A 21240-nucleotide genomic window follows, 5' to 3' on the forward strand; every position below is an offset into this window, starting at 1 on the left:
GTTTAAATAAAAAAAACTAAATGTTTTGAATCCGGCGTCATTTTTTTGTATCAGTAAACCATGGCACATAAACATATGCCATGGAACTGGAACATTGAAAATCTCTTCTCAACTATTTTGCAATCTGTATGGCACAGCTGTCATTTTTTTGGTCCTTAAATGAAACTGGTATACTTGATTTTTTTCACAATTTTCTTCAACCAATTTTGGTCTTTAATGCAGAGCCGACAGATAAATTCCTTACTTTTCCCCCCTTCCACTTGCCTCTTCCATATTTGCGGAAATGCTGCAATTAGTTGGTTTTCATTTTGGATGGCGCAGACATTTCTATTTATTTTTGTTAGCCTCATTGTGACACAACTCCACTAGTCCTTTTTATCATATAATTTACAAAGATTACAAAAATAAGTATATTTTAATATTTGTTGTAATATTTGTTCTGTCTTTTCTGGTGGATTAAACTGCAATTGCAACTAAATTTCTATGGCTTGTTTAAAAAAAGCACTATTTTGGAAAACATTACACTTTCAAATAACCGAAAGTGAGAGGTTGTAATCTGGATAAAGGGAAAAGGGCCATTCTTGAACACTGGTAAGCCATTCTTACTATTCTGCTAGAGAACCAGTTCAGATTTAAGTATAGCTTTGAATGACTGAAGCCTTTAGTGAGTCGATTGATTTAATATCTTATCAGTTCTGTATTCCGAATTCTTAATTATTATATAAATAGGCCCGTTTAATTTTGTCTGACTTGGTGTTCAAAATAAAATTGAATAATTTTTGCTCTTTTAATTTAAAAATCAAATTGTTAGGTGTAGGAAGGGCCATAAGCAAAGAGGTAAACTGGGATACGACTAAAGAGTTAATCAGGGTGATTTTTCCACAAATAGACAGGTATTATCTTTTCCATGATAGCAAGATGTTACCTATACTGAACAAAAATATGAATGCAACAAGTTGAAAGATTTTATTGATTTACAGTTCATATAAGGAAATCAGTCAATTTAAATAAATTCATTAGGCCCTAATCTATGGCTTTCACGACTGGGCAGGGGTGCAGCCATGGGTGGGCCTGGGAGGGCATAGGCCCACCCACTTGACAGCCAGGCCCAGCCAATCAGAATGATTTTATTTGATTTATTATTACAGACAGAAATACTCCTCAGCACCCCTCCACCCCATCTCAGACGATCCTGCAGGTGAAGAAGCAGGATGTAGAGGTCCTGGGCGGGCGTGGTTACATCCATCTTCCATTGATGAGATAATCTCCTAACTTGCTTTGCCACACACAGAGGCTTTATAACTGTAGTGGTGCTTTGATGACTTGTGATTGGCCGACATCAACAACAAGCTACATGCGCCACTCAGCATATGCTATTTTCACTGAGCAGTGGAGAACATACTATAAACTTTTTATCCACAAGTCTAATCGACTCGTTGTAATCGACTGTGAATCCAAAATGATCCCAAACTGGAGATTTAAACGATAATGTAGGATCCTCCAAATCTGTTTTATCGATCCCACCCCTTGCCATCTACTCTTCCCTGCTGATCCTCACAAAAGGGTCAAAAGGGGCATTTAAGATTCAAATTTTGATTGCAACATGTGCATAGGCTGTAGTAGTTTTAATGGAATAGCCCAGTGTTTTTTCAGCTCAGATCTACTCATAAGGCAATGGCATACAATGCAGCGTAGGCTGCTTAGTGTTTATTTTTTTTATGATGTATTCATTCTGGTTCACAGTTCGAACCGAAGTCCCCGTACCGAACGGTTTGGTATGATGACGTGTATGGTTACAGCCCTAGTTACTTATGTCTTCTTGTGTTTGCTTAATGTTCTGAGAACATGACTTTACATAGAACCATGAAGAAACCTGCATAAAACGTTATGCTGAAGTACTGAAATTCCAACAAATGAACACTATTTCTTAATGTTCTCTGAACACATGTTCTCTCTCTCACCAGGCTCTAGGTAAAATATAGTTCTCAGAACTTTATGTGCTAGCTGGGCCTGCGCTGCTTTTAGCTGTCCTGTAGGGCCCTAACTGCAGTCTAAACACTCAGGTGTCCACAGTCAGCTTGGAACACACTTCTCAGTTAAAGATGAGCCCTCTTCGTCCCCAGCCCCAGCATCCTAGCCCGTCCTCCATATGCACTCCTCCTCACAATTCCAATTGTCAAGATGTCTTGGTGGCAAAGTGATGAAAAATAAATGAATGTCCCCCGTCGCAACATTGCAAATGACTTCTTTTTTTTGACCTACTCTGGAGGCGTGCAGCCTCTCTCTCTCTCTCTCGGAACATATTTTTTGGAGAAAGCACCTATGGGGTATTCTGCAGGATGTAACTAGAGAGTACTCTCTAATGTGTGAAGTAAAAGTAAAACAATATGGCTTTACGTCAATTCAACACCGTCACAACCTAGATAGTCTATTACAGTTGACAAAACTTTGCCAGGTAGATATGGCCCATGCTGAAGGTGACTCAAACTCCATTTAGTGTCTATCTCCACAGCTTCACTATGTCCTCCTCCATTGGGAGTCTGTTTCCACAGGTGATCCCACACAATTACAGTCCCCAATTGTAATTTCTAATGGCGGCTCAGGACACTGACGACCGAAGGAAACCCTTACTGGCAGTCTGAGTCCCTGAAAGGGTAACACGGTGTGTGCACAGGTGTGAATGGTCCCCTGGAAACCAGAAATTGGTTCCTTGCGATACTGAAGGACACCCTCACTTCCCATCTCTTCAGCGGCTATAACAATGAAACAGGACTCGTCCGAGAGCCTTAGTTAGACAAGCTACTTTAATATGGCTGGAGTTTGGCGTCATTACCAGGGAGGGCCAGACTGAGAAGAACTGGAGTGGATGAGAGGGTGAAGTGTTGATTGATTTCCGGATTACGTACCTCTCTGTCTGTTATAGTGGTGGGAGTGTGTGTGGGTGTGTACATGAAAAATGTAATTACATTTGGTGACTGCTCAAATCATAAATTCTACCACTACACATGTGGCTCACTCAAATATTTTGGCTCGTGGTTTGGTCACAGATCTTTTTGTGCAACTGTGAGTGAGATTGCCATTCCAGTTGATCTAATCTGTTGTGTTATGCATGATGTATATCTCTGTGGCCAGTGACTGTGTTTTGTGAAAAAAATCACGTTAACTGAGAACGGTTGATTAAGTTAGTAGTTCTCAATTTGCTCCTCGCGGACCTCCAACCATTCCAGAGCTAGGACAACTGGTTCAACTTAACTAATAAACACTAGTGTTGGGAAACTGACGCTTTCACCAAATAGTGCAGAAAACGGTTCATTATTCAAAGCTTCATTATCGGTTCACAATGCACATCATTCTTCCCTTTTTTGCTTTCAAGTTAAAACTATTCTTCAAAAATGGAATCTATTACATTATTTAGGATGCTTATGACAGAAACTTATACTATACTAAATAAAACACATTGTTTGAACAACAGTGCTGCAGAAAGGGTGGTTTCACATAAAACAATTGTCAAAATAGTGTGTCTTCAACAGGATTGGACCTCATTCCCTCACGACCCAGAATGTTCTATAGTTCCCTACTCTATCTGCTAAGCTACCAGTCATAGAAAGTCATAGCAACACATTTTTCTGTTACAGTCTACTTGCAAATGTATACCTAAAATAGCTGCATTTATCTAGATACAATACTTTGCAAAAGGATCTTGTATTTGATTTTGATACATTGGTCTATGTTTGGTATTTTGTATTTGTAACAAGATCTATCTTTTGCCCATAACTGAGGGATAATTACACTGTGAATCTGGAACTGATGCAACGTGACACTCTGCCAAGTTAATTAGCCCGCAGGTAAATCCACAGGAGCCTATTCACAACTCGAATGGATGTCCTCGGTTAAATCACACTGTAGTTTCTTTGAAAAATAATTATCTTTGCTGCATGATAGTCTCTATTTGTCTTTTCACACGTTCATATGAAGAAGACTTTACATACACATTCAAGATTCTCACAATTGATACATTGAGGCCCATCGTGAGGTCAAAGTTGTGATGTCATACTCACCTTCATAAATATAGACACTATGACCAGTCCGTTGGGGCTCTTGGCTGCCTCTGTGTAGTTTGTATACAGCTCGTGGTTGTAGTGTATAAGTTGAACCTGGAGATGAAAAAAAAAACAAGTCAGGATGTTAAGAAAATGTCAGGAAAACATCTCTCTCAAGTGGCCTCACACATATAGACTGTATTAATGGTCATCAGGTCTGGTCTTGAGGCGCTCCAGTGTAGAGGCTTCTGTTCAAGCCCAGCTCTAACGTAGCTTTTTCCACACAATAAAGTTGTGCTGAGCAAAGACGAATGAGTTATGTCTTAAACAAAACGCACTTCACACCTACAAAACTCTTCAGAGACCAGGGTTGGTTGGCTTCCACTGTTCGTATCTTCTGCTTTTGTCAGCCTCTTGAAGTCGTGTCGAGGAGGGTGTCAGTAAAGTTCTACCCACACCTTTATGGTTCTGCAGGTTCTTAATGATGTGTTTATGTGGGCTTTGTCTATGCATAGCTAGCTCGACTTGTGACCTATACAATAACAACTATTCAAAGAGAAGCCCACACTGTCTTTCACCAAATGTCTCTGACACCCAAAGGAACTGCTGAGAAAGTTCTCACTCAATACTTGTTATTTCACATATTTTCTACATATTTTCTACTTCTCTTGAATCTCGCACGAAGTGGGAAAAATGCAGTGTGCTTGCGGATAAACAAAGTGTATTCAGAAGTTTATTCTACACCATACATTCTCCCTGACCTCTCCTCAGTCTTTCTTGAGTTAGAGGTATTGTTGCTGGACCTTGAGTCCGTGTTTGGTTGTTGTCTGAGTCTCCAGTCGTGTGGCATTTATAGCCTATAAAACAGTTTAGTGGTTGTTTCTTTCATCACATATATGTCTATGACTCAAGAAGAATTCAGTTTGAATGATAAGCTAAACAATAATGACAACAATACCCTTTTCTAATATAATAATTTCTCATATGTTTCAGCCCCCTTCCATCTTACTTCCATAGTAGGCTACTTATGGGGTAGTCCGATACATGTTTGAATACAGCATGGGATATGAGGACATCATATTATCTTTATTTGAATTTAATATTTATATTATGTCAACTACAAATTAATCAAGCCTGGTCTGATTACAAATAACTAAGAAGTTGACATTTTTCCAGATCTTTCCCCCTCTCCCTCTCCCTCCCCTTTCCCCCTTCCCTGGCATGGTGGCAGGCAGCAATATAAATAAACAAATTGTCGGAGGATAGTAATTAAGCAGAACTCTAACGGGGAGCAGCAGAGCGACAGTTCAACTCTAAAAATAATCAAGGTGATGGGAAGTGATTAGGAGCCATGCTGATTTGATGAGAGAGAGAGAGAGAGAGAGAGAGAGAGAGAGAGAGAGAGAGAGAGAGAGAGAGAGAGAGAGAGAGAGAGAGAGAGAGAAGGCAGGCAGCCAGGCTCCCCAACTCCCCCAGCAGGAGATTGGTAGAAAGTTTAGTTTGCGAGAGGTGAAGGCCTGGGTGAGCTGTAGAGGAGTTACATCACAGACACTGCCAAGAGCAACACACAGACATACTGAAGGGCTGGGAAAGTAGTAATGACAAAAGAGTGAAAGGGGAGAGAAACAGACAAAGGACGGGGTAAAAGAGTAAAATAATAACCATGACCTTACACACACAAACAGGCATGCATGACCACAAAGAAATAGCAAATGGTGAAGTTCCTGCCATCAGCCATTAGTTTCCCACTCTAACCCCAGGTGTTCTGACTGTTATCATGAGAGCCAGAGAGACTCTCTCAGGGCCGAGAGGAGAGAGAAAGAGACAGTGGATGGAGAGAAAGAAAGAGAACAAGAGATAGAGACCAAGAGAGAGAGAGAGAAAGAAATAAGAGTGTATGTATGTGAAAGAGTGACAAGAGAAAACGATGGAGAAAGAGATGTCAGGGTTGCGTGCCCAGACAGTGTTGCTCTGGATTGGGGCTCTGGAAGGTTCTTTATGGCGTGATGGCTGGACTAGGCCTGGGTTTGGGGAAATATGAAGACAGCAAGTCGATAGCGGAAGAGAGGTGGACAGTGCTAACAGAGAGAGTGAAAGGCGCTGGGATGGAACTGATTCTCCTCCCTCGTTGTAGTCTCATAAAGCTAACACACAGACAAGCTCAGTGTGGCACAGCACAGTACAGGGCAATCAGCCCATGATCACTACCACAGAGCCAGTGAGGGCAGCTCTCTCTCTCTCTCTCTCTCTCTCTCTCTCTCTCTCTCTCTCTCTCTCTCTCTCTCTCTCTCTCTCTCTCTCTCACTCTCACTCTCCAGAGGTGTTTGAAAATAAACCAATAAACATTCTCCAGCTGAGAAGTAACTCTGAGATTCAAATGGAGGAAAAAGGAAAGTTACCATTCTCAACCTCTGGAACAGTTAGAATGCACATGACGGAAAGGAGTGCGCTCGGTCTTTCATTTAAAAACATTTTTAAATCACATTTTCCAGATTTAGTTTTTATCCACGTATACAAGTTTTGCTTTCTGTGTTGCTCAAAATACTTAATGTGGTTTTAATGAGGAAATGTACTTGAGTTCTAGACCAGTGAGCTGCACTGCAGCAGCAAATGTGTTATTCTGTGATCAACGATAATTAGCAAAAGAAGAAAAAGTATTTAAAGAACAGCACTCAAATCAACACCAAAAGTGGATTTTTTTTCCTAAACGTTCTCATTATGTCCCCTAAATTGCGATCAAAATTGACTCAAAATTGAGTTGAGTGTTAAGAATGCTCAAAATGTAGCTTGTTCATTTTCTTAAAAATGTATACTTTTTCACTCAGATTACATGAAAATTGATCCACCCACATACAGCTTTCGCCTATCCGCTAGATTTTACACTGTCCATACTTAGTGTCAGGCTGATTCACATCACCTTACAGATTATAGGTCTCCCAACCAACACCTTGCATGTGAGGTGGAAACCAAAGGGTGAGGGCTTACAGAGAAACGCAATAAATCCGATTTGTCTAAGAATAATATATGGAATATCTTAGCACGTATTAAGTCCAAGGTGTTTAATTTTCAGATTGACTGTGAAGGCGCTCTAGGTAGGGGAACAAAGCAGACCAGCACAGCACATTAGTGATGGGGGAACATTTGTATAAAATACAATAGAATAAAATAAAATTGTATTTCTCACATGCGCCGAATACAACATGTGTAGACCTTACTGTGAAATGCTTACTTACAAGTCCTTAACCAACAATGCAGCTCAAGAAATAGAGTTTAGAAAATATTTACTTAATAAACTAAAGTAAAACATTTAATAAAATCACAAGATATTTACTTAACAATAACAAGGCTATATACATATTGACTCGTACAGGTTAGTCGAGGTAATTTGTAAAGTGACTATGCATAGATAATAAACAGCGAGTAGCAGCAGTGTAAAAACTAAGGGGGGACAGGGTCAATGTAAATAGTCCGGGTAGCCATTTGATGAATTGTTCAACAGTCTTATGCCTTGGCGGTAGAAGCTGTTGATGAGCCTTTTGGTCCTAGACTTGGCTTATATAATGGCACCGGAGTGGATGGCTGCCGTTTTACGGGCTCCTAAACAACAACTATTTTGTTAGATTTTTTCGCATTGTTTGTAACTCGTTTTGTACATAATGTTGCTGCTACTGTCTCTTATGACCAAAATGAGCTTCTGGGCATCAGAACAGAGATTACTCACCTCGAACTGGACAAAGATTTTTTCTTTAATAAGTCAGATGCAAAGGATAAACTGCTTTGTCGAGACAAGGCCCAAATCCCCGTCATCAACGTGAAGAAAAGACAGAGAAAAATGTGGAGGAGTGCGGGGTGCCTTGTAAAAATGTGCCGACGAGTAGATAAACCACCACTCTGTATTATTGGCCAACATGCAATCATTGGAAAATAAACTGGACGATCTACGATTAAGACAATCCAACCAACAGGACATTAAAAACTGTAACATCTTATGTTTCACCAAGACTTGGCTGAACGACGACACGTATAATATAGAGCTGGCTGGCTTCTCCGTGTATCGTCAGGACAGAGCAGCTACGTCTGGTAAGACGAGGGAAGGGTGTGCGTGTCTATTTTTCAATAACTGCTGGTGCGCAATGTCTAATATTAAAGAACTCTCAAGGTATTGCTCGCCTGAGGTAGAATACTTCAATAAGCTGTGTACCACACTATCTACCAAGAGAGTTCTCATCTATATTATTCGTAGCCGCCTATTTCCCATCACAAATCGATGCTGGCACTAAGACCACACTCATTGTATAAGGCCATAAAAGCAAACAAGTTAAATACAGTTACATATCGCAATATTGTATTGATACTTTGACTCCAAGTAATGATAAAACATGTAATTTAAAAAAAAGGGTACCGATATCTCCTTTTTAAAAAGTGAGTGCACAATATGTTTGGAACATCAAATCGCAATAAAATCGCTGTACCTATAAAATCGCGAGAGTCGCAATAAATCAAATCACATTTTATTTGTCACATGCGCCGAATACAACAGGTGCAAACCTTACCGTGAAAAGCTGACTTTACGAGCCCTTAACCAACAATTCAGTTCAAGAAATAGAGTGAAGAAAACACTTACTAAATATACTAAAGTAAAAAATAAAAAGTAACACAAAAATAACAATAACAGGGCTATATACAGGGGGTACCGGTACCAAGTCAACGTGCAGGGGTACAGGTTGGTCGAGGTAATTTGTACATGTAGGTAGGGGTAAAGTGACTATGCATATATAATAAACAGGGAGTAGCAGCAGTATGAAAACAAGGGGGAGGTGGTCTCAATTGAAATAGTCTGGGTGAACATTTGATTAATTGTTCAGCAGTCTTATGGCTTGGGGATAGAAGCTGTTGAGGAGCCTTTTGGACCTAGACTTGGCGCTCTGGTATCAGTTGCCGTGTGGTCCCAGAGAGAACCGTCTGTGACTTTTTTTGGGCCTTCCTTTGACACCGCCTAGTATTTAGGTCCGGGATGGCAGGAAGCTTGGCCCCAGTGATGTACTAGGACGTACGCACTACCCTCTCTAGCACCTTACGGTCAGATGTCGAGCAGTTGCCATACCAGGTGGTGATGCAACCGGTCAGGATACTCTCGATGGTGCAGCTGTAGACCTTTTGAGGATCTGGCGACCCATGCCAAATCTTTTCATTCTCCTGAGGGGGAAAAGGTGTCATGCCCTCTTCACGACTGTCATGGTGTGTTTGGACCATGATAGTTTATTGGTGATGTGGACACTCTCGACCAACTCCACTACAGCCCGTCAATGTGAATGGGGCCATGTTCGGCCCTCCTTTTCCTGTAGTCCATGATCAGCTCTTTTGTCTTGCTCACGTTGAGGGAGAGGTTGTTGTCCCTGAGACCACACTGCCAGGTCTCTGACCACCTCCCTATAGGCTGTCTCATCGTTGTCGGTGATCAGGCCTACCACCGTTGTGTCAGCAAACTTAATGATGGTGTTGGAGTCATGCTTGGCTACACAGTCATGGGTGAACAGGGAGTTTCAGTATCCAGTTTCAGAGGGAGGTGTTTAGTACCAGGGTATTTAGCTAGTGATGAGCTTTGTGGGCATTATGGTGTTGCACGCTGAGCTGTAGTCAATGAACAGCATTCTCGCATAGGTGTTCCTTTTGTCCAGGTGGGAAAGGGCAGTGTGGAATGAGATTGAGATTGCGTCATCTGTGGATCTGTTGGGGCGGTATGCGAATTGGAGTGGGTCTAGGGTTTCCGGGATGATGGTGATAATGTGAGCCATGACCAGCCTTTCAAAGCACTCCACACTACCGACGTGAGTGCTACGGGCTGTCATTTAGGCAGGTTACCTTCACTATCTTGGGCACAGGGACTATGGTGGTCTGTTTGAAACGTGGGTATTACAGATTCAGGGAGAGGTTGAAAATGTCAGTGAAGACACTTGCCAGTTGGTCCGCGCATGCTCTGAGTACACGTCCTGGTAATACGCCTAGCCCCGTGGCCTTGAATGTGATTGTTGACCTGTTTAAAAGTTTTGCTCACATCGGCAATGGAGAACGTGATCACACAGTTGTCCCGAACAGCTGGTGCTATCATGCATGCTTCAGTGTTGCGTAAAAGGCATTTAGCTCGTCTGATAGGCTCGCGTCACAGGGAAGCTCGCGGCTGGGTTTCCCTTTGTAGTCCTGCCACATCTGACGAGCGTCAGAGCCGGTGTTGTAGGATTCAATCTTAGTTCTATATTGACGCTTTGCCTGTTTGATGGTTTGTCTGAGGACATTTCGGGATTTCTTAGAAGCGTCCGCTTTCAAGGAGTGTCCCGCTCCTTGAAAAGCTCTAGCCTTTAGCTTGTGGCAGATGTTGCTGGTAATCCATGGCTTCTGGTTGGGAAATGTACATACGGTCACCGTGGGGACGATGTTGTCGATGCACTTATTGATGAAACCGGTGACTGAGGTGGTGTACTCCTCAATGCCATTGGATGAATCCCGGAATATATTCAAGTCTGTGCTATAAAAACAGTCCTGTAGCGTAGCATCTGCATCATCTGACCATTTCCGTATTGAGCGAGTCACTGGTACTGCCTGCTTTAGTTTTTGCTTGTAAGCCGGAATCAAGAGGCTAGAATTATGTCAAATGGAGGGTGAGGGAGAGCTTTGTGTGCGTCTCTGTGCGTGGAGTAAAGATGGTCTAGAGTATTTTCTCTCTGGTTGCACATGCTGGTAGAAATGAGGTAAAACGGATTTAAATTTGCCTGCATTAAAGTCCTTGGCAACTAGGGGCACCGCTCTGGATGAGCATTTTCTTGTTTGCTTATGGCCTTATACAGCTCTTTGAGTGCGGTCTTAGTGCCAGCATCGGGTTTTGGTGGTAAATAGACGGTTATGAAAAATATAGATGAAAACGCTCTTGGTAGATAGTGAGGTCTACAGTTTATCATGAGGTACTCTACCTCAGGCGAGCAATACCTTGAGACTTCCTTCATATTAGACATTGTGCAGCTGCTGTTATTGACAAATAGACACACACTCCCACCACTCATCCTACCAGACGTAGCTGTTCTGTCCTGTCGATGCACGGAAAACCCAGCCAAATGTATATTATCCGTGTCGTCATTCAGCCACGACTCGGTAAAAAATAAGATATTACATACTTTAATGTCCCGTTGGTAGGATAGTCTCAAACAGAGATCATCCAGTTTATTCTCCAGTGATTGCACATTGGCCAATACATATCATATTGGCACCTAAGTATCGTGATAATATCGTATTGTGAGGTCCCTTGCAATTCCCAGCCCTACAACATATACTGTGCATAATATTAGCCTAGCCCAGAGATGCAGGGGTGCTTTTTACAGATAGTAGCTGAGAATGATAGACCTATAACAATCAACACCAGTCAAACGTACACCATTTTCTGCAAGCCGGAAACAAATGTGAGAAAGAAAGGTGGATGGGTTATATAATACAGATGGAGTTGTAAAACCATAACTTTGGAGTGTTAATGCCTTTAAATACAATGAAGCTCACCATGTATCCACCTTTCCCACCTCTCTCCCACGGGCTGGTATTTCAGATGGATGTTTTGCTTTTCAAGCTTGATTATTTTCCCTCTTTGTTCTCATTTCAAGGACGCATGCACAGCCACTGCTCATTTGTAGGCGAAATAACAATTTCTCCATTTCTTTTTTGAAGCCTGCTGCTGGAGCTTTAAGTCATGGCTTTGATTCCAGAAGGGATGGGCGGATGGGAAGTGGGGGTATGTGGTGGGTGGTGGTGTAACAGGTGTCTTTTTGGATGGCAATTATTTAAGCAAGCGAGGAACACATGTCAGAAAGAGCAAGATTTGGGAGTCTGTGTGCAACCTACCTTTCCTCTCCTCTCCTCCCTCCTCTTCTATCTCTCTCTCTCTGGCTTTGAGGTTTAATTTGGAGAATGTTACACATGTACACTAACTCAATCCTACAGTATGTTAAGAATAGTTTCAATTGACAGGATAACACTGAAGCCAGTTACAGTTAAACCACACACCATTTCCTTTCTTGCTCCCCTTGCTGCATGTGTAGATACATCACTTCAGTAAGAGAACATAGCTTTTTCAGATCACAACGCCCAGCTATCCAACGCTCCATTCCAGATTTCTCCAGAGCCCTCTCTCTTGCCTGCACTCCAGAAATCTCAACACAACGCTGACCAAACAAAGAGCAGCCAGTAACTACTGCTCACTTTCTTTTCTTCTGTTCTGTAGCAACAGATGAAATCAAAACAAACCCGTTGGAGGTGTGATAACGCTGGCGCCGCGACGAGGCAACACCAACACGGTAAACAGTGAGCAGAGCGCGAGGCCAACCTCCCCCTACACGGGTCACATCCCTCCGAGCCCCAGCGTATGCTAAACACTTGTTTTTATTAGGATTTGAATATCGTCTCGCCAGCCTCCGTGGGAGAATAAATGATAATAATTAATTAGAATGAATTTGCCTGTCATACCTACAATTATTCTGTTAGCCCACAAATTGGTTATTGTTATTATGGCTGGTGTGCGTGACTCAGAACTTAGTAAAATGATCAAGTATACAGGAGCTGATTGGAAGCCTCTTCACAACACCCCGCTAATTAAGATAGCTTTTTTTCTGCTGGATCTCGTCTAAATCCTACCGAACATGCTGGATGACAATAATGTTTTTCAAATTCTACTGATACTGGTTCTTTATTTTTTAAGGGAGATCCGATCCCCTTACGTATTTGTATTGTTTTTATGATAGGACAAATGAAGATACAGATTGGGAGATCGATAGAGAGAGGTGAACAGAAAGGATTTAAAGTAACTGTCCAGTGTTTTTCCAGATTTTTATAAAAGAAATAATTCAAATAATACAATAATTAATTACAATATGAGGGAAATAGTTTTCCTTCCAAAAAAATGTTAATTCAGTATGTTAAAAATAAGCTTTTCTGTGTTGGAATGGTGTGAGCCTATCCCAACATCGGAATTGTGTGTGCGTATACAGGTCATTAAACCTATTCACGCAAGTAGACTGCTGATTGGCCATCTCAGCCAATGAGCCAACATGACATCATGTTCTATGAGGAAATAGCAAACCTTTTTGAAACAGTCTGTTTGAGATAGAAGTTTGAGGTTGGGTGTTTTGTCTCTTTATGCTTTGGTCACCGATACAAGTATTGGACAAGTCAACAACATTATTTGGGTAGTAGTTAACAGAATATGAACTTTTAAAAGAGAGATGTTCACTGGACAGTTACTTTAAGGGCATAGGCAGTTGGCCGAGCCAGGGCTTAAACCCTTGCCGCCAACAGGGCGTATATGACCCATAGTCAGGAGCATTACCGCTAGACTAAACTCTCCCTTGCCCTTGTACCTCTCCTGAGAAGGCCTGTCCGTTGAGAAGGTGTTCAGAGCCCTGTCCGTCCTCGCTGCCGAAGTGCAGCCGGATCTCCTCCAGGCGATGGCTGTACGTCATTGGTCCACCAGAGATATTCACAAGATGCTCCTTGTCCATTCGCAGTGAGACGTGGCGACCCGTGTTGTACATGGTCCCGCCCACCTGAGGACAGAAAGAAGGAAGAACGATCAGATTTAGTATTCAATTAATAAACCAAATTTTAAAATCCCAGTGTAAAGGACACACGTTAGAAGTCAGTAGGGGAAGGTGTTTGATCATTTCAATGCGAACCTGATCACCCATGTTCAGAAGGCTAATAGTAGCATGCCCCCAAATACTTGAACCAACATACTATACTGCTGTCTCAGTGACATGCCTGTTCACATAACACAAAAACTCATTTGAATCTCTAGCATTCACAAGCACTTCTGTGATTCACTACAGAGAAAATTGGCCAGTGTTACCTGATGTTAATTTTTCAGTGCAACATTTCTAGTTTTGGTTCAGGTGTTAAATTAACTATGTATGTTTTACATTAACACTCATTGGTCTACAATATCCCCAGTGTTGGTGTTTATAACTAGTATAAAATTAAAACCACGTCCATCATTAACTTATTTCCCAGCATGCTCTATTGCAGGTAGATTTTTTTGAATTGTTAGTTTCAATATCTTTGTTTTTGCATGTACATTGATTGATTCATTAATATTATGCTACTCAAACATAAATAATAGTTTTTCTAAACTAATCCAATATTTTTCTTAGACTTATTGCACCCATTACTGAAATGGTTGTTCCAGTTTAAATGGTTTAGATAGTCTTATTTCTTAATTTTCCAACCCGGCATTCATTCTGAATGCAGGTGAAAACAATTTCTAAATGTTGAATATCCCCACTGTGGCTAGATTCCAACTGGAATTATATAACTTTGCAAGCCATCTTTATGTGACTTGCAGGCCTGAAAACTATGAATTTCAGGCCACTGTATTAGGTTAAAACTAGGCCATCAAAATAAGGCATTATTAAAGACTTGTTGTAATTGTGTTTAATCTAATTGGTAACATATTTCCTTACTTTTTCACTTGGTGAAGGACTAGTGATGTTACATTTGATACCGGAGCTCTGAGGCACGTGTCAAATTCGCTAAGCAGTGTACTTCAAAGCAGTGTGCCGATACCTGTATCGCTTTATCATAAGCACGTGATCAATGACATCCGAAGCTTTGTTTTGTCAAACAACCACCTGATTGGTTTGGTATTGGTTCTGGTAGAAGACAAAAGGCTACGCTGCAAACTTGCTACGGCGTGTCGACCTCATCTATAATAATGTGGCTGTTCTAAAGGATTTTGACCAGCAGGAACCTCTAGTGTACACTGTGTTGATCAAAGCCTCGAGTAATTAACCTATTTTTGACACAATTGGCTGGAAATGCTTCCTGAAATGCTTCAGGAAGCTGTGTTTCCTCCATCACCACATAGGACTAAAAATGGATGAATGCACCAACAACCATCTCTCTGTCACTAACAAAAACAGTCATAGGTGGTAACTCTACAATTCACTCAAAAGATAAGGCACTCAGGGAAATATGCAAATAAGGCTTTACACTTAGCAGTGTGTTCATTTAACACTGAAAAGTGTGGACCCATATAGACACTGGACCAGCGTTAAATGTAACACTGCTCGTGTTGATTTAACACTGGAGAATTTGCTGTGTGAGTAACAGTCTCAAGGCTTAACGTGTTACAGCGTCTAAGTACGAGAGACAGTGTTATCTGAAACAACAACCCTTCAAAATACAAAAGAGATGTGGAATTAGAGGGGAGGAGGAAGATAAAAACACAACACGAGGGGTACGGGTTCAAAGACTGAGGCCTGTCGGAATCCCCTCGGAATCGATTGGATCAGAGGCTTTAAGGGGAAATGCAGCCGTACAACAGCAGTGAATAACGATCTTTATCAGTGGATATGTTTATTTATTTATACCCAGTAGTTTCAAAGTGAACAGTTGGTATTGCAGGCACGATTCTACGAGAGCTTCCATAGCTCTTATCTCGCTCTTTCTTTTTTTCTCTCCCCTCTCTCCACTGCTCTCTCTCTCTCCCTCTCACTCCCTCTATTCCCTCTCTCTCCCTTCCCTTTTACCACTAGCCTTCAAAAAGACCCCCTCCCCCCAAATTCCCAGAGAAAGAACTCTGCTCACACATCGTAAATATTTCATAGAACCTTTGAAAAATCTATGATTTGAAAGGGGATAGAGAGCGCCCGGGAGAGAGAATGTGGGAAAGGGAGGGAGCGTTGGATCAAGTGCCAACGGCAAGAAAGGTAGAGCAAAGAAAGAGAAGCAGCACTTTTTTTTTAGCTCTGCTGATCTGGCCGGTTACCTCAGCGGCGTCGGAATTACCCCTGAAAAGGCTGGAATACCTCAACCCCCCTCAAGACAACTCACCTACTCAGCCCACCATTATGCATGAGAACAAGGCTGAGGTGAATGTGTCATTATATGGCTTTCTCAATTCATATAGAATCACTGTGGCTGTGTAATGAGCGACGTGGGGGGATAATAGGATGAAGTTATGTAGCAATTCAAAGAACCAAGATTATACACCTCAAAGATAATTATGTGATTTACGACATTGTACGGCGGGAGGGGATTGAATACTGAATAGCCTGAAGGCTTTTCTCCCCACATCGTATCCAATGTTACACTTCTATGCAGTACGGTGCATACACACACACATGGTCCGGAATAACAAGTCTTTCCATCCAATATCTGTTCCTGTGGTTGAGTGCACATCCCAGGATAAATGGCTAAAGGCAACAGGGTAAAAAGCGAGGCTAGTGGAGTGTGTATTGAGCTGGGCAAGGAGAGAGAAGTGATGGTGTATGGCTCTCTGTCTCATAGTGATATGCTGATAGGAATAGAGAAACCCTCTAGACACTCAAATCAAATCAAATTGTACCTTACAGTGAAATGCCTATTTACGAGCCCCTAACAAACAACGCAGTTTAAAAATTAAAAATACGAATAAGAAATAAAAGTAACAAGTAATTCAAGAGCAGCAGTGAAATAACAACAGCGAGACTAGGGGGGTACCGCTAAAGAGTCAATGTGCGGGGGCAACGGATAGTCGAGGTAATATGTACATGTAGGTAGAGTTATTAAAGTGACTATGCATAGATGACAACAACAGAGAGTAGCAGCGGTATAAAAAAGAGGAGGGGGATGGGGGGGTCAAATAGTCTGGGTAGCCATTTGATTAGATGTTCAGGAGTCTTATGGCTTGGGGGTAGAAGCTGTTTATAAGCCTCTTGGACCTAGACTTGGCACTCCGGTAGAGAGAACAGAAGCAGAGAGAACAGTCTATGACTAGGGTAGCTGGAGTCTTTGATAATTTTTAGGGCCTTGCTTTGACACAACTTGGTATAGAGGTCCTGGACGGCAGGAAGTTTGGCCCCAGTGATGTACTGGGCCGTACGCACTACCCTCTGTAGTGCCTTGCGGTCGGAGGCCGAGCAGTTGCCATACAGGCAGTCATGCAACCAGGATGCTCTCGATGGTGCTGCTGTAGAACCTTTTTAGGATCTGAGGACCCATGTCAAATCTTTTCAGTCTCCTGAGGGGGAATAGGTTTTGTCTTGCCCTCTTCACGACTGTCTTGGTGTGCTTGGACCATGTTAGTTTGTTGGTGATGTGGACACCAAGGAACTTGAAGCTCTCAACCGGCTCCACTACAGCCCAGTTGATGAGAATGGGGGCATGCTTGGTCCTCTTTCTCTTGTAGTCCACAATCATCTCCTTTGTCTTGATCACATTGAGGGAGAGGTTGTTGTCCTGGCACCACACAGCCAGGTCTCTGACCTCTGTCCTCCTCCCTATAAGCTGTCTCGTCACTGTTGCTTTGAAACAGTGTTGCATGATCAGTCAGTCAGTGTTGCATGATTTGGCAAGGACACTGATCCTAGATCTGCGCGTAATGGACACTAATAGCCAAAGTGCAGTGATATGGAATTACATTTCAGATACAGATAGTCAAACCAACGATTCAATCATTAAAAGACAGAGGATATTATATCACTTGAAATACATTCATGTGACAACAATATTGTGGATTGTTGCTAACTTCCACAGCCATCGAACATCCATACAGCAATGTGTTGTGTGAATCATATAACATGCCCAGGTATCGTCAACAGAGTCCACTGAGTTATTTCACTCCACATCTCAAGCCATAATTTGTATTCATGAATTCAAAATTCTATGAGTAAATGCTTTGCTGCACTTTAATTTCTTAACTTGACAGTTTTATGTGTGACGTCCCCGTGTTGCTTTGACAGATCTAATCGCCACGGGTACCAGCTTTGAAGAGGGAACATTTTAGTTTTTTATTTCATTTTGTGTTGAGGTTCGTATGTGTGTGTGTTGATACGTTGACTCGCACAAAAACGTTGATAGTAAACCACGGACTATTAGACTCATCAAAAGTATGTTTTGTCACTTCAGACAAATTCTTCTCACGAGGCACAAGAAAGAGAGCGACAATCTAAGCTGAGAACACCAACACAGTGTGTCATTCGAACCAAAGCATCCCATCCTCCATATCAAACCACAATCACACTAACATCTCTAGTAAACAACATCTCTATTGTGGTTTCCTGACAGCTGACATTTGTGTTCTCTCTTAGACACAGAAGTTGGTTTCAATACCACAGGAGTATACTAGCCAACAGGAGAGAACAACAATCAGCAGTGTGCGTTAGGGGAGGGGAGTGTTTGTACCCACTTGCTTGTGTGCATTTGATATGCGATCACAAAGCTCTATTCTATAGTACCACTCCACCACCTGCGGCTGGAGTGGGCAGAACACGAGGAGGGTGGGAGAAGAGTAGAAAGGGGAGGAAGATCATCCTCACAGAAGAGAGGTGGGAAGGATGGAGAGAGAGAGAGAGAGAGAGAGAGAGAGAGAGAGAGAGAGAGAGAGAGAGAGAGAGAGAGAGAGAGAGAGAGAGATGAATAGATAGAGAGAAAAACGGGAATGGGAGTCTTTGACTGAACATTTTTAAAAGGATCCTCTCGAAAAGTGTAAATGGAAAAGTTCATTCAAGAGGTCAAACTATTATTTTCCTCCAGCTTCATCTCTCCTTCTCTAACTCAACATCACAGGATTTGTTAAATCAGAATCTCTAACATGTTTTTAATTAGTTCACTGATGTTTTCTACAGAAGATATTCTAAAGCCAATTAAGCTGTAATGATGACCACAACAAGGAAATATTGTATTCAAGGTAAACATGTTGTAAAGGAGTTTGCTCTGTGTGTGTCTAGGGGGCCTGATACTGTATTACCAGCTCAGATACAATATCAATAATATGAAACGACAACGTCACAGTAATGAGAAAAACAGAACAGTCATGTCTACTATACACACAGATCAATATGGTGATATTGATACAAGATGATCCTAAATGCTCTATTATTATGATTACCGTATGTTGTATCATTAAGAACATAACGGCACACAGCTAATGTTGCTGGTGCATGTATGAATTGGACCATAACCATAACTCCAGAAGCCATGGATTACAGGCAACATCCATACTGAGCTAAAGGTTAGAGTTGCCGCTTTCAAGAAGCAGGACACTAATCCGGACGCTTATAAGAAATCCCGCTACGCCCTCTGACGAACCATCAAACAGGCAAGGCTTCAATACAGGACTAAGATCGAATCCTCCTACACCGGCGCTGGTGCTTGTCGGATGTGGCAGGGCTTGCAACGTATCACGGATTATAAAGTGAAACCCAGCCGAGAGCTGCTCATGGCACCACACGGCCAGATCTCTGACCTCCTCCCTGGAACAGGCCGCACTGGGCTGTGCTGGCGAACCGGGGATACCGTGCATAGGGCTGGTGCCGTATAACCTGGGCAGAGGAGACGCACTGGAGACCAGATGCGCTGAGCCGGCTTCATCCCTTCTGGCTCGATGCCCACTCTAGCTCGGCCGATTCGAGGAGCTGCGATGTAACGTACCGGGCTGTGAACGTGCACTGGAGACACCGTGCGCTCCACCGCATAACGCGGTGCCTGACCAGTATCACGTTCCACCCGGTAAGCACGGGGAGTTGGCTCAGGTCTCCTACGTGACTCCGCCAATCTTCCCGTGTGCCTTCCCCCCAAAAATTCTGGGGCTGCATCTCGTGCACTTTTCCTCGAGCCAACTCCTCGTAGCGTCGCCGCTCCGCTTTGGCTGCCTCTAGCTCCTCTTTACGGTGACGATACTCTCCCATACTCTCCCATTGTCTCTTGCCGTCCAAGATTTCCTCCCATGTCCAGGAGTCCATTCTTCCACACTGCTTGGTCCTTTGGTGGTGGGTAGTTCTGTAACGGCTCTCCTCTTCGTCTGATGATGAGGAATAGGAATCATCGGACCAACACGCAGCGTGGTAAGTGTTCATAGTAAATTTAATTAAATAAACTGAACACTGAATGACAAAAAACAACAAAGAGAGTGAACGACATGAAACAGTCCTGTAAGGTGAAAAAACACAAAGCAGGAAACAACTACCCACAAACACAGGTGGGAACAGGCTACCTAAGTATGGTTCTCAATCAGAGACAACGATTGACAGCTGCCTCTGATTGGGAACCATACCAGGCCAAACACATAGAAATACAACACACAGAACAAAACATAGAATGAAAAACATAGAATGCACACCCCAACTCACGCCCTGACCAAACCAAAATAGAGACATAAAAAAGGAACTAAGGTCAGGACGTGACACCAACTAGATAACATAGCATCCCTCTTTGTTTGAGCCAGGTGTTTGAGTAGGCTAGACTAGCTAGCTGCATTTGACAATAGCTAAGTGAACAAAAATCTATACTACGTAATATAGCTAGCTCTCCCTCTCTCTCGCGTGTCTCCTTAATTTTTGGAAGAAATGTATTTGTTAAAAACTGTTCAACTATTGTCTTTCTCTCTCTTTGAGTCAACTACTCACCACATTTTATTCACTGCAGTGTAGCTTATGCGTTCAGTACTAGATTATTTATCTGATCCTTTGATTGGGTAGACAACATGTCAATTATGCTGCAAGTGCTCTGATATGTTGGATGAATTGTCATAATTACTGTGTAAGTCTATGGAAGGGGGTGAGAACCATGAGCCTCCTAGGTTTTGTATTGAAATCAATGTACCCAGAGGAGGACAGAAGCTAGCTGTCCTCCAGCTACACCATGGTTCTACACTACAGAGTGCTGTTGAGGCTACTGTAGATCTTCATTGCAAAACAGTGTGTTTTAATCAATTATTTGGTGGCAGTCTATCTACAAATGCTAACGTTTTTTATGTTTCACTATTTTTATGAAATTCACTGAGAATGCTCTTCCCTTTCCTCCTCTGAGGAGCCTCCAATGGTGTGCGTTGATAGCAGCCAAGTCAAGCATGTTGTAGAACCAGTAGCGATGCATGGTTAAAATCATTGGGGAAGTCAAGCCAGAAAAAAAGCCATATTACCATCTCTGTTGTGATAATTGCATTGTTCGCTCTATAACCTGTTAGTGCATATGCCTTGCAACCCTGATATATAGGTCTAAGGACGAGACAATAAGAAGACACAGTGACAGAATAAATTCAACCAAACCTTTGTTTCATCACAAAACCGGAAAGCAGCAAACAGTTACATGACCTACAACATGGTCAAGAAAGTGTCATGTTTTCAACATTTTCAGATTACTAAACAACCATTGATGTACAACCATGGAGAGTTACCGCAAGTCGAAAAGA

The 21240-nt window shown here is 42.2% G+C and overlaps 1 protein-coding gene across 4 annotated transcripts in view; it reads right to left on the bottom strand.

Moving 5' to 3' along the window:
• The window catches only part of LOC118357425 (carbonic anhydrase-related protein 10), a 330735-nt gene that overhangs the window by 14200 nt on the left and 295295 nt on the right, over window positions 1-21240 (bottom strand). For all 4 annotated transcript variants that reach the window (XM_035734508.2, XM_035734507.2, XM_035734506.2 and 1 more), the window contains 2 exons: window positions 13433-13618; window positions 4059-4154 (listed from right to left, as the gene is read on the bottom strand). In XM_035734508.2, the coding sequence (XP_035590401.1) occupies window positions 4059-4154; window positions 13433-13618 (282 nt within the window). The remainder of the gene's footprint in view (window positions 1-4058; window positions 4155-13432; window positions 13619-21240) is intronic.

The sequence above is a fragment of the Oncorhynchus keta genome, chromosome 24 (genome assembly GCF_023373465.1).
Source record: "Oncorhynchus keta strain PuntledgeMale-10-30-2019 chromosome 24, Oket_V2, whole genome shotgun sequence".
NCBI classification, from domain to species: domain Eukaryota; kingdom Metazoa; phylum Chordata; class Actinopteri; order Salmoniformes; family Salmonidae; genus Oncorhynchus; species Oncorhynchus keta.